The following is a 12279-nucleotide window of genomic DNA, read 5'->3' as shown; positions in this document are numbered from 1 at the left end:
AATTAAAATACCAATTAAAAAACTAATATATTCATCTCTTTAAATGTTTCTTGCAGATACAATTTCCATATTTTCAGTCAATAGTGGTGTGGTTTAAGAGATACTTCATTCACAAGTCAAACAACAATCTACCCAGAGGGAACTGATAGTCTATAGGCTCATAGTGCAAATGAAGAGTTCGGGAATGCAGCAACTGACATTTCTAAAATACAAAACAGGAGATACATGCAATAAGCTCTGAGGAGATACATGCAATAGGCTCTACTAAGCAGCTGGCCACAGAACGAGAACATTGGATCTGTCACTGGTGATTTCAATGGGATGCCAGGTGCTTCCAAACACAACTCAAACTCTCATCTTAGGCTTTGTATTTTTTTTTTCCAGTTTCACTAATGACACACATGTGATTCAAGTCCCTGAAGTAGTCATTATAGTCAAGGGCATATATACCAACATAGCTCAGTTGGTAAAGAATCCACCTGCAATGCAGAAGACCCCAGTTCGATTCCTGGGTCAGGAAGATCTGCTGGAGAAGGGATAGGCTACCCACTCAGGTATTCTTGGGCTTCCCTGTGGCTCAGCTAGTAAAAGAATCTGCCTGCAATGCAGGAGTCCTGGGTTCAATCCCTGGGTTAGGAAGATCCCCTGGAGAAGAGAATGGCTACCTACTCCAGTATTCTGGTCTGGAGAATTCCAAGAACTGTGTAGTCCATGGAGTCACAAAGAGTCAGACACGACCGAGCAACTTTCACTCACTCACTCACCTAATTAATCACCAAGAGCTATGCAATGTATTCTACTCAAAGATTATATATTCTTCATCCTAAATACCATATCAAATTGGTCCCCACCCTATCCCATTCCAATCAGACCTCCACTATCCTTATTTCAGCGTCACATTACTACAACTACACATTACTACAACCAAGTCCCAGAAGTTCATGCAACTTTCTATCAAATCATCCTGCAAATTTCAAGCAAAGTGGCATATCTAAAATAAAACACTGATCAAGGTAATTCCCACCCAAAAACCTTTGCATCACTTCCCACAGACACTAAAACAAAGCCTCATTACCCATAAGCAAAATAATACAGAAGTTAAGTAGTTTGGCTCTAGAGATGCAGTTGTGAACTGAATCTTTATCCTGCCACTCAACAGATGTATGATCTTGGAAATGTTACTTAGGCCTCAGTTTCCTCATCAATATAAAGGATGATAATAGTAACATCTGTTTCACAGGGTTCTTGTGATTACTGATGAGAAAAAGCCATGTAAACTGCACAGGGTGATGTATAGCACATACTGAAAATGCAACAAATGTTACTATGTTTTTATTAATATGATATGATGTACTGTTGTACCTCTGTATCTTGCTTTTAACATTTCCTGCCTCTAAACACAAACACACTTCTTCTCTCACATTATACTCACTCTATTTAGCTTTGCCACACTGCTTTGCAAATAATCTGGTAATATATTTGTCTCGTAAAACAGGTCATGAGCTCCAAAGGGAGAGACTCAATATTTTATTAATCTTTGTAAGCCCAGCAATCAGCATGGTTTCTTACATACAGTTTCTCAACAAAAGCTGCTGAATTGAATTTAAAACACATTATTACTTTTACTATTCACATTACAGGAAGTTTCCATTCCTTTCACTATGACTGTGTAGAACCATCTTTTGCTGGTCTGGTTAATATTGCCTTTATATGTCATATTTATCAGCAAAAATTCTATAAATTTATGCTCATAAGGAAGCTGCATTCAATGGGGATAACTTACCACAATAAAAAGAAAGTAATTTATTCATACACTTAGTTTCTCTCATTGTGCATGGAGAACCATCAATTAATGATTATGTATTAAACATTTCTAAGAAACTGATCTTTTTTTTTTTTTTTTAGAAACTGATCTTTTAAACAAACACCTATCCACAAGCACTCTGGACTAGATTTCCCAAATGTCACTGAACCGCTACGAAAAAAAAAAAAAATCACAAAAGCTCACATTTCTTAAATTTTATACATAGAGGAAATATATAAATACTATCATTCCTTAGCTTTTCAATGTTTAATAATAAATAGTAAAATCCTGAAATTTAAACTGAATTGAGTGGTGGTTTATTATAATCCAAAATAACTACTGTCCACTTGTCTAGCTGTGCTTAGTCATTCAGTTGTATCCAACTCTTTGCAACCCCATGTACTGCAGCCCACCAAGCACCTCTGTCCATGGGGATTCTCCAAGCAAGAACACTGGAGTCGACTGCCATGCCCTCCTCCAGGGGATCTTCCCAACCCAGGGATCAAACCCAGGTCTGCTGCATTGCAGGCAGAATTCTTTACCGTCTGAGCCACCAGGAAACATAATAGCTAAAATGATTCATTTCTCCTTAATTAAAGCTATTGAAAAGTGAAGTAAGCATTGCTTGGTTTTATCATGGTAATGGCCTAAAATCATAAATTCTGAACAATGATAATATAGCTGGAACACAGCCTTATAGTATTCATCTATATAGATACAGTTTTTTTTACATCTTTGGTGAAATAGTTGTTAAGTTTAAAGCAAATGTTAGGAAAACTAAACATGGTATTTTGAAAACTGCACTGCAGAACTGTTCAAGTTTTCAAAGTTAGTGTAACTAAATCTCCTTCCAGGTCAAACATTAGAAAACACTGTTGACAATTCCTTAATCAATATACAAAGTAAAATAAAAATAAGTATGAATCACATACTATAAGGTTTCACATTTAAATTAGCCAGAATCCAATATTATATAAAATTAAAAAACAATTTCTGTGAAATGAATTTAGGCATTTATACTCAGTATATTCATAATACTCAGTATTCATAATACTCAAATATCAGTGATATTTGATTTATATTAACACATTCCTGCTTACCACAAAAACCCTCTCAATTCCTTCTGATAGTTAATTTCAGTCAATATAATGATAGAAAGCACTCTTCAAAGCTTTAAAATTACACATTAGGCATATTCCCACGTGTGACTACTATTGATATATTCTACAAGGAAGCAAAACTAGCACTGAAAGAATAAAAGACTTTGAAATGCTATAAAGTCAGTCAGTAAGGCAATAACAGAGTTGAAAACAGAGTATCAGAAATGAGATTCCTGACTCACATTCTCCTCTCATCATAAGAGCACAATCTTCTGGTTCAATCTGCAATGAAACTTTTATACCCTGCTAAACTATCTGCTTTTAGCACTACTATAGAAAAATACCTTCTATAACACGTAACAATCCTTGAGAGGAAATTCTAGAAAAATTAAGTAACAGCATCCTCACATTCTCTTTAATAAAGAGAAAAAGCAAAAACTGTAGTTGAACAAAAACTTCACATCTCCAAGACTTAAGATATTCATTACTGTATTATTTGCAAAGGTTCAAAAATTACTGAACCATAAAGTATTACTATTCATTTCTCAAGGACATTTGCATTATAAAATCCACTTTGATGTTCTAGCTCAACATAATTAGTTCAATTAGTACATTCAAAATACTTATTTTTCACCCACAGTGATTAATTTCATATACATCATTCATTTAAACTTACCCTTCAGGAGTCGTTTTAATTTTGCACAATCCACATTAATATACTGTAACAATTCTATATCATGAACATCCACATTGTCTTCTGAACAAACAGTCAATTCCTGTAACCTGAAAAATAAAAAACCAAAAATAATTTATCAACTGAAGTTTTATGATAGTTCAAAATTCTGAATTCAACAAATTGAATTGATTGATGGTAAAAAAGTACAAATACTACATGATTTTATTTAAAATATTAGCTCAAATTGTAACCAATGCAGTGTAATTTAAAATTGACATCATCATTGCATTAAACCTTCAGTTGCTAAAAAATGAAATCAATGCTATTTCTTCCTTCTGAAATCCTTCTTTCACTCACTTCAGCCTGCAGATGTATAGCTAACAGTGAAATTATTCTAAGCACTTACACTAATGTTCTTCTTATCATCAGGGTGAGAAAAGCTTAGCAGTTCACACTGGGAATGAGAAGGTCCTCAAACCTTATTTACATGCTACAAATTCCACAGCTGCTGCAAAGAGCCTAAAAATACGGAATATGACTCCTTAGGAAACACAACTTAACAAATCAGCAACACCAACTTTTGAAAAGCTAACTCTTGTGGTTGTTTGTGAAAAACGGGAGGAAAGTTTAATTCCTTTTACAGTTGTTATTACCATAAGGAAGGGGCATTTGGGGAATTTATAAGGCAGAGAAATCAAATAAAAAGTAATGTTGGTCAAAAGAAATGAACTGGAAAACCTATCACTAAAACATCTAAAAGGACTAGATAAACTGAACAACAACAAACAGACATTTTAAATGTACAGAAATAAAGCAGCACAAATGCCATTTACCCGCCCAAGTCCAGAAATGGAAAGGAAACTGAAAACCAGAGATGGTTCTGAAAGGATGATCTGGCCAACAAAAGGGTGAGAGTTGGTTAATTTTTTTCTCTCCTTAACCTAAGGGTGTGGAGCTAAACATCCACATGAGACTGGATACAAAGCCCTGAACCCTAACAATTCAGGAAGTAGAACCAGGGCCTTGCATAAAACATGGCTAGAAAGAGCTATGCACTTCCTGAAAAAAAGAGAGAGAGACACTGAAAGGGAAACAGGGAGAAAAAAGAAGAGGTGGGGGGGGTGGGGGGTGGTAGCAATTTACCAGCACAAGAAGTCTGTCTGCTCTGCCTAAGCTTTGGGTAGAGAAAAAAGTCACCCAGGTCTGTCACCTTACAAGGATTTGAGGCCCACATTTGTACTACCCATACAATCTGGGACTGAGAAATTAACAAAAACATGGGTCCAAAACTGGGCACTTGGCAAACGCAAAACCATCATTAGGATACTCTCAGAGTCCCAGGTCACAAGAGATTCCCAAAGAAAATACACACTGCACTAAAGATCACAGTTTACAAAACAGAGAGAAACAATTCACTGTGAATGAGAGTTTGAACATACAAACAAATGAGATTATTTAACAGTCTTAAAGAGAATATAAATAATAACATTTTAAATAATTAGACATACAAGAAGAAATTTTAAACTATAAAAACGAATAATAAACTACTACTAAAAAAAAAACAAACCAGCAGACTTGTAAAAGAATCAAATAGAACTTTCAGAGTCATTGAGTCTTCTGCTTCTGGTAATATCTCAAGTCAGACATAATTTGGGTCTTTAGGACCCTTCAACCATAAAACAGGCAATTCGGTGGAGAAAGCAGCTAATGGTCTACATAAAAGAGTACTATGAGCCACAGAACATGATATATACTTCAGCAGAATAAAAAAGTTATCTTAAGATCTGTAACTCATATTATTTGCTGAAAGAAAAGCAATGAGAGAAATACCAAAAGCTAATCTTAATCCTAAAAGAGAAACATCCATAGATAGGTAGAATGGTCAAACACAACAAATTCTCATGACACTGATTCATCTATCAATAGTACAAAGTATAAAATCAATCTTCAGAAAGAACTGTCATTCCAATTCCTTGCATATTTTAAGTCACCTAATGCTATCACACTAGAGTGTCACAAGAAAACTCCTTCTAAGTTAAACCATCGTAATGGTCTTTTTAGGTAAGTGACCCTCTAATAAGATCAGCTCCTATTTCTTGCATAAGCTAGATTAAACAGCAAATGCAGTTGTCTGAAACATAAATTTCAGATTCCATTTCTGAGCAGTCTGTGTCCCCTGAAAGCTAAAGAAACTAGCTTATTCTGGAGACTTATTAACTTCCATTCTAGAAAGGGTGAACTAGATTCAGGAAATACACAAAAGTTGCCTATTTTTACATGTGCTAATGCTGCAAAATAAAATGTTTGGAGACCAGAAGATTTTTAGTTTTCAGAGGTGGGACATTTGCTGTGTTTTAATAAGTAATTTATGCTTGGATAGACTAAAAACATTTTACTCTTTTGATCATTTTCTACCTTCAGTGTAAGATGATTTCAAAAAGTAAGATTGGTCTAGTATCACTTAAACAAAGAAGGGGTTTTGTTTTTTATCATTTTAATGCCTCCTATTACCTATGTGTTTGCTACCTTGCTCTTCAACCAGTATTACTCAGAATATGAAATGTTAACACTTAACATTCATGAACTTAAGAGTTCATAAAGACATGTTCCATTATATAAACACGACTCTATATTATCAATCATATTGTACATTAAATAAAACTTTAATTTTCTCTGCACCAGAATTCTAATGAAACGTTGAAGAATACTGTTGCCTAGAATCACGATTACAGAAATGCCATCTTTTAATAAAAAGACTGCAGGATTTTGAAGTTAGCTGATTCCCCCTAAAAACCATAGCACAAATTCTCAAACTACGATGTATATTTCTCACTGACACCTATTGCAAAACAACACGAGAATGAACTAAGCTGACTCATGGAAATCCAGTGCTCGCTCACACAACACAAATTAAAGCTGTAGGTGTCATTAAGCAAGGAAGATTGCTTTTCTCTATTATGTATTAGTCTCTGATTCATTGAAGCACTAAATGATTTATGTTATGCTTCCTACTTGGTCATAATTAAGGACCCGTTTGACTCTACTTGCATAAGAAAGGCAAATCATCTGCATGAAATTAAGTTCCAGACAGACTTGCTACCATCAGTTACAATTCTATACTCACTTCTCCATTTGTAGCATATCACAACAAATGATGATAATGACTTCTAATTTTCAATAAAAGTTTCAATTATATTTATCATACAATTTTAAAGTACAGCAGTGTATATTATAAAAAAAGATTTCATCAAAATAGGCTAAAATAGAAGTATAGGAAAGCAGCCTAGTACAATGGAACAGACAGACTCTGAAGGCAGTGTGACTTAGAAATTTTGGGACCTCCGTTATTGGGCACACTGCCTTGATTACTTCTTTAGTATTAGTTTGTTTACCTGTAAAATGGGGTATTTACCACCTACATTTCAGGGATACTGTGAGGATAAAATAGCATAGCACATACTGTAAATGTTCAACAAATGGGAGCTTTTACAGTTCACTCACTTAAAACAGTTCACTTTCTAGAAAATTCTACCTTGCAATTACTTTCTTCTGCTTCCCACACTGCTGGTTTGGTTTTTTTGGTTTTTGTTTTTGGTAACTTAGGATCTTGTGATAAGGATCAGAGCTTTAATATCATTAGAATTCTGACTACTCATCTATTATTCTGATTAGACTAATTTAAATAAAAGGAATAACATGCTTAAAAAGCCAAACTAAAAATTTATACCTAGTATTAAAAAACAAAAACTTGATCATAGGTGATATTTTCTTCCTAAAATTTATACTTTCAAGCTTATAACAGTACTCACATTTAATTGTGATTAATTTGGGCTTCCCTGGTGGCTCAGATGTTAAAGAATCTACTCACAATGTGGGAGACCTGGCTTTGATCCCTAGGTCAGGAATATCTCCTGGAGAAGGGAATGGTTACCCACTCCAGTATTCTTGCCTGAAGAATTCCATGGACAGAGGCAACAGTCCATGGGGTAGCAAAGAGTCGACATGAATGAGCAACTAATGTTTTCATTTTCACATTTAATTGTACCCACCAAGATCATAATATTACATGATAAAAATTTCAAAAAAAATCAATGCATAAAATTTCAACAACAACAAAAAAAAAATTTCAACAAAAGTCCACATTAAACTTGTTCCTGTCAACCTTTTTTTTTTTTAATGATGATAAAATTTATATTACTTACAACATTCCTGTGAAAATTTACACACTAACCTGGTAGAAATTCGACTAAAGACTGCATTGAAGTTGTTGCAGCTAAGAGAAAATAACACCCCAGAGGCAGAATTCCGAAGTTCAGCTGCATGTTGGTTTCCTTCACGACAAGTATGAAGAAAATGGCAGATTTCTGGCAGCAACTGTTTAACAAGCATCGTTTCATCTAATCTCATTGTGTCCTTTGGTTGCTAAAATAGAAACAATCACATAATTCTAAAACTTTCTTAAACTTCCATGTAAATATTTTCTATAATGAAAAATTTCAAACATATGTAAGAATAGAAATAGAATAATGAATACCCATATACTCATCACCTAGATTCCACAATTGTTAATATTTCATCATGTTTGCTCTATTTATCTACAGTTGGTTTAATAAAAAAAGATGGCTCCATCTTTCACCTCTTAATCACAATAAAAGTCGAGGTAGCCCATCAATCCCCTCAGGACCTGCATTTCTGCTTGTTCCCATATTTGTTCCCCTTAGTAAGTTCTCTCACTCCTGGGAATCCTAGTTTACTATGAGTCCTAAATAAACTTTATTCATATACACTGGTGAGCACATTTAGTCATCTGTCTCAACACCCAAATTAATTCCAGGATGGATAATCACATCTACCTTTGGGCAGACTGACCAAAACAGACAGATATTACTTAATACAAATAATTTTGTTTTGGTTTAACCATTTCAAAGTAAATTACAAACACCATAACTTCACTACTACCTTACTTTAAGTGAAGGGGAAGTCACTCAGTCGTGTCCAACTCTTTGCGACCCCATGGACTGACTGTAGGCTACCAGGCTCCTCCATCCATGGAATTTTCCAGGCAAGAATACTGGAGTGGGTTGCCATTTCCTTCTCCAGGGGATCTTCCCGACCCAGGAATCGAACCCAGGTCTCCTGCATTGCAGGCAGACATTTCACCATCTGAGCCACCAAGGAAGTCCCACTGGTATCACTTAAATACAAGAAAATTCTCCAACTTCAGTGCAATCATCACACTAAGAAAAGTAAAAAATTCCCTCATAGCAGTTAATAGCCAATTCATATCCAAATTTCCCCACTGCCCCCCTGAATGTCTTTCATAGCTGTTTGAGTTTTACTCAACCAGGATCCAAAAAAGGTTTGACTGCCATATGACTGTTACATTCCTTTAAGTCTCTTTATCCTAAAAGTATTTCCCCTCACACTCTGTGTACATCATTTTTACTTTCCATAACACTGACTTTTTTCTTTTAAGAAAACAGATCAGTTGCTTCATAAAATGTTCTGTATTACTGCTCTGATTATGTCTTAGTGATGTAACTTGCTCTTCTAGTTGCTACATCTCCTGTTAAGCTAGAATCTAAACCTAATGGTCTTATTAGATTCAGGTTAAACACTAAGCAAAATTCATTACAGTTCGTATTACATCATATCAGGAGTACATATGCCAGGTGGTCCCTCTGTTAATGATATCTTTGGTGTTAACACTAAGATCTCTACTTTATAAAGTAAATCTACTCTACAATTAACAAAACAACCAATGAATAAGCTACCCTATAAATATACTATTCCACACCAATATTTTACCTAATGGCTTAGTACCCTTATATGAATGACAATTTTGATAATGCCAAGCAAGATGACAAAGAACAGATTTCTGTAACTGTGCTATGTTCAAATCTGTAATTGCATTCCAAAAGCTTTCAGAGGCAAATACATTGAAATATATGAAAAGTAAACAGATATCACAAAATATTTTTTTAAAATGCAAATTTTGAGTTACAATGCTCTTTCTTATTTATGCGCTAACCAAACCAACCAGATGTTGAAACTAAGTCCAATTAATAAACAAATAAAAGGTACGTGAAGTGGAATTTGCTCACTCTTTGCGACCCCACGGACTACAGTTCATGGAATTCTCCAGGTCAGAACACTGGAGTGGGTAGCCTTTCCCTTCTCCAGGGGATTTTCACAATCCAGGAATTGAACCCAGGTCTCCCACATTGCAAACGGATTCTTGACCAGCTGAGCCACAAGGGAAGTCCACAGAAACTTGAGTGGGTAGCTTACCCCTTCTCCAGCAGATCTTCCCAACCCAGGAATCAAACCGGGGTCTCCTGCACTGCAGGTGGATTCTTTACCTACTGAGCTATCAGGGAAGCCCTAGAAGTGTTCAAGTTTTGAATAATGGTCATATGCACGTGTGTGTGTGAGTGTGCTGTCACCTCAGGCAGACTCTTTATGACCCTATGGACTGTAGCCTGGCAGGCTCTTCTGTCTGTGGGATTCTCCAGGGAAGAATACTGGAATGGGTTGCCATGTCCTCTTCCATGGGATCTTCCCAGCCCAGGGACTGAACCCGCGTCTCTTACGTCTCCTGCATTGGCAGGCGAGTTCTTTACCACTAGAGCCACTTGGGAAATCCAATGCTCATATACACAGGAACAACAATACTTAAGATTCTTCAAAGTCTACAAAATTTTACTCATGAAGTTTTGGTTTTAACCATAATATTGTTAAGTATCTGTTCACTTTCATTTAGCTATTTCAACTACTAATATGATAAACATGTACTTATAGGGCTCAGTTCTTAAGCCTCGACTTACTGTGATCTAAAAAGGAAGATAAATAACCAGCAAGGACCTACTTTAAAAAAAAAATTTAAGAATAAAAAATAAAAATAAAAAGGAAAATCAAGAGAGTCAATGAAGGCAATCCAGAAAAACACAACTGTTCAATAACATGAACAATACTATTTTTAATTATAAATTTAATGAAAAAATTATACATTTTCAATAGTAGAGCAAAGCAAGATAATGTCTATTTTATGGATTATGTAAGTTATACCATGTCCACTTAGTAGAGCTTCATTTTGGCTATCTCCAAAGAGTGTCAAATTAAACTGAGGCCAATGATATCAGTGATCATTCTCCAAAATACATTTACTACCACCTCTTGATTATAAATGTTAATGGAGAAAAGATGTACAACTGAAGAGGCAATAAACCAGCCTACTCCCATTCAAACATGGGTGTCAGAGATATATCGGTAACTAAAAAGTAGTAAGACCACTACAAAAAATTGATTCAAGAGAAGTTGAAAAAAAAAAATAATCATGTATCTTCAAAATTTCATCATCCTATTAAACATTTAACAGGTTTTTTGCTCTTCCACCCCATTTTACAAATGAATGACAGCTCATCACAAATTAACAGACAACAGAAAGCTAAAACAAAATTAGCTCACCCCCAATTTAAGTAGAAAATTTGTAAGCACTGTCTCACAATTTAGGAATATGGATAAGGGTCAATAAAAGAATTTACAACATCATGCTTAGGTTTTGTGGCCTATCATCTAAAATAGTTCTCTCCCCGAAGGATCCATCGTTGTGTGAAGTGTATGTATTGTCTACCTCCCTGTCCTACACATTCCTTAACACGTGTGACTGTTTTCTCTCTTCTCAATGGATCAGTGCTCATATGTCAACGTCCTTTCTTACCTAGGTTTACTACAGAGAACAACTTTAACATGTGAAAGAGAGAAGCAATTTAGAATAAAAGCAAAAGATAGGTCAAAGGAAGGGAGATTATAATCTTCTAAGAAATAAGTTAACCCCAATACATACTGAAGAGAAAGATCTTTAAAATGGAGGTAATAAAGTATTAATATAAAATTTAACATGAATAAATATAATTTTTAAAATAAATATAAAATTTATATATTTATATAAACTCCTACTATTTTCTAGGAAGAGTTAAAGCTGTTGAAATATAGAAACACTATGCTCTATACAACCAATTTTCTTGAGAAAATTCTAATTAAGTCATGGTTGAAAACTCTGAAATAACTATTTAGAGGAAACGTGAGAAACAACTGTTTTGTATTTAACTATTCCTCCACATGGGCTTCCCTGGTAGCTCAGATGGTAAAGAATTTGCCTACAATGCAGAATACCAGGGTTCAATCCCTGGACTGGGAAGATCTCTTGGAGAAGGGAATGGCAACCCATTCCAGTATTCTTCCAAGGAGAATTCCATAGACAGAGGAGCCTGGTGGACTACAGTCTCTGTGGTCACAAAGAGACACGACTGAGTGACTCACACACACACACACACTCCTTCATGTATCTATTTTACATGTTCATATTTACATAAAAAGTGTTTTTAAGGTAGGATCTATCAGCAATATAACAGCTTAAATTTAAGTTCTCTTTAACATAAATTTGAAAAGTAAAATATTAAAATCAGATTCATACAGGGGGAAATAAGATTCTCATGGTCTTTAACATCACACTCTTTGACAGCCAAGCAATGCCACAGGCCTAACCACTGGAGAAATTAATTAAATGAAATAGTGACTTTTCTATAAAATCTTTTCTAAAAAACCTGACAGATATGACTCCAACTTAACTTTATACTTTATAAATATAAATTTTATTACTTATAAGCAGTCTTAATGTTTATTTAATTTACAAAAGA

General features: G+C 34.8%; 1 protein-coding gene across 4 annotated transcripts in view; it reads right to left on the bottom strand.

The window, feature by feature from the left end:
- The window catches only part of NF1 (neurofibromin 1), a 239987-nt gene that overhangs the window by 167759 nt on the left and 59949 nt on the right, over positions 1 to 12279 (bottom strand). For all 4 annotated transcript variants that reach the window (XM_043480302.1, XM_043480281.1, XM_043480273.1 and 1 more), the window contains exons 4-5: positions 7812 to 8002; positions 3581 to 3687 (exon numbers count right to left, since the gene is read on the bottom strand). In XM_043480302.1, the coding sequence (XP_043336237.1) occupies positions 3581 to 3687; positions 7812 to 8002 (298 nt within the window). The remainder of the gene's footprint in view (positions 1 to 3580; positions 3688 to 7811; positions 8003 to 12279) is intronic.

The sequence above is a fragment of the Cervus canadensis genome, chromosome 1 (assembly GCF_019320065.1).
Source record: "Cervus canadensis isolate Bull #8, Minnesota chromosome 1, ASM1932006v1, whole genome shotgun sequence".
Lineage (NCBI taxonomy): Eukaryota > Metazoa > Chordata > Mammalia > Artiodactyla > Cervidae > Cervus > Cervus canadensis.
This window is presented reverse-complemented; position numbering and strand designations above follow the sequence as displayed.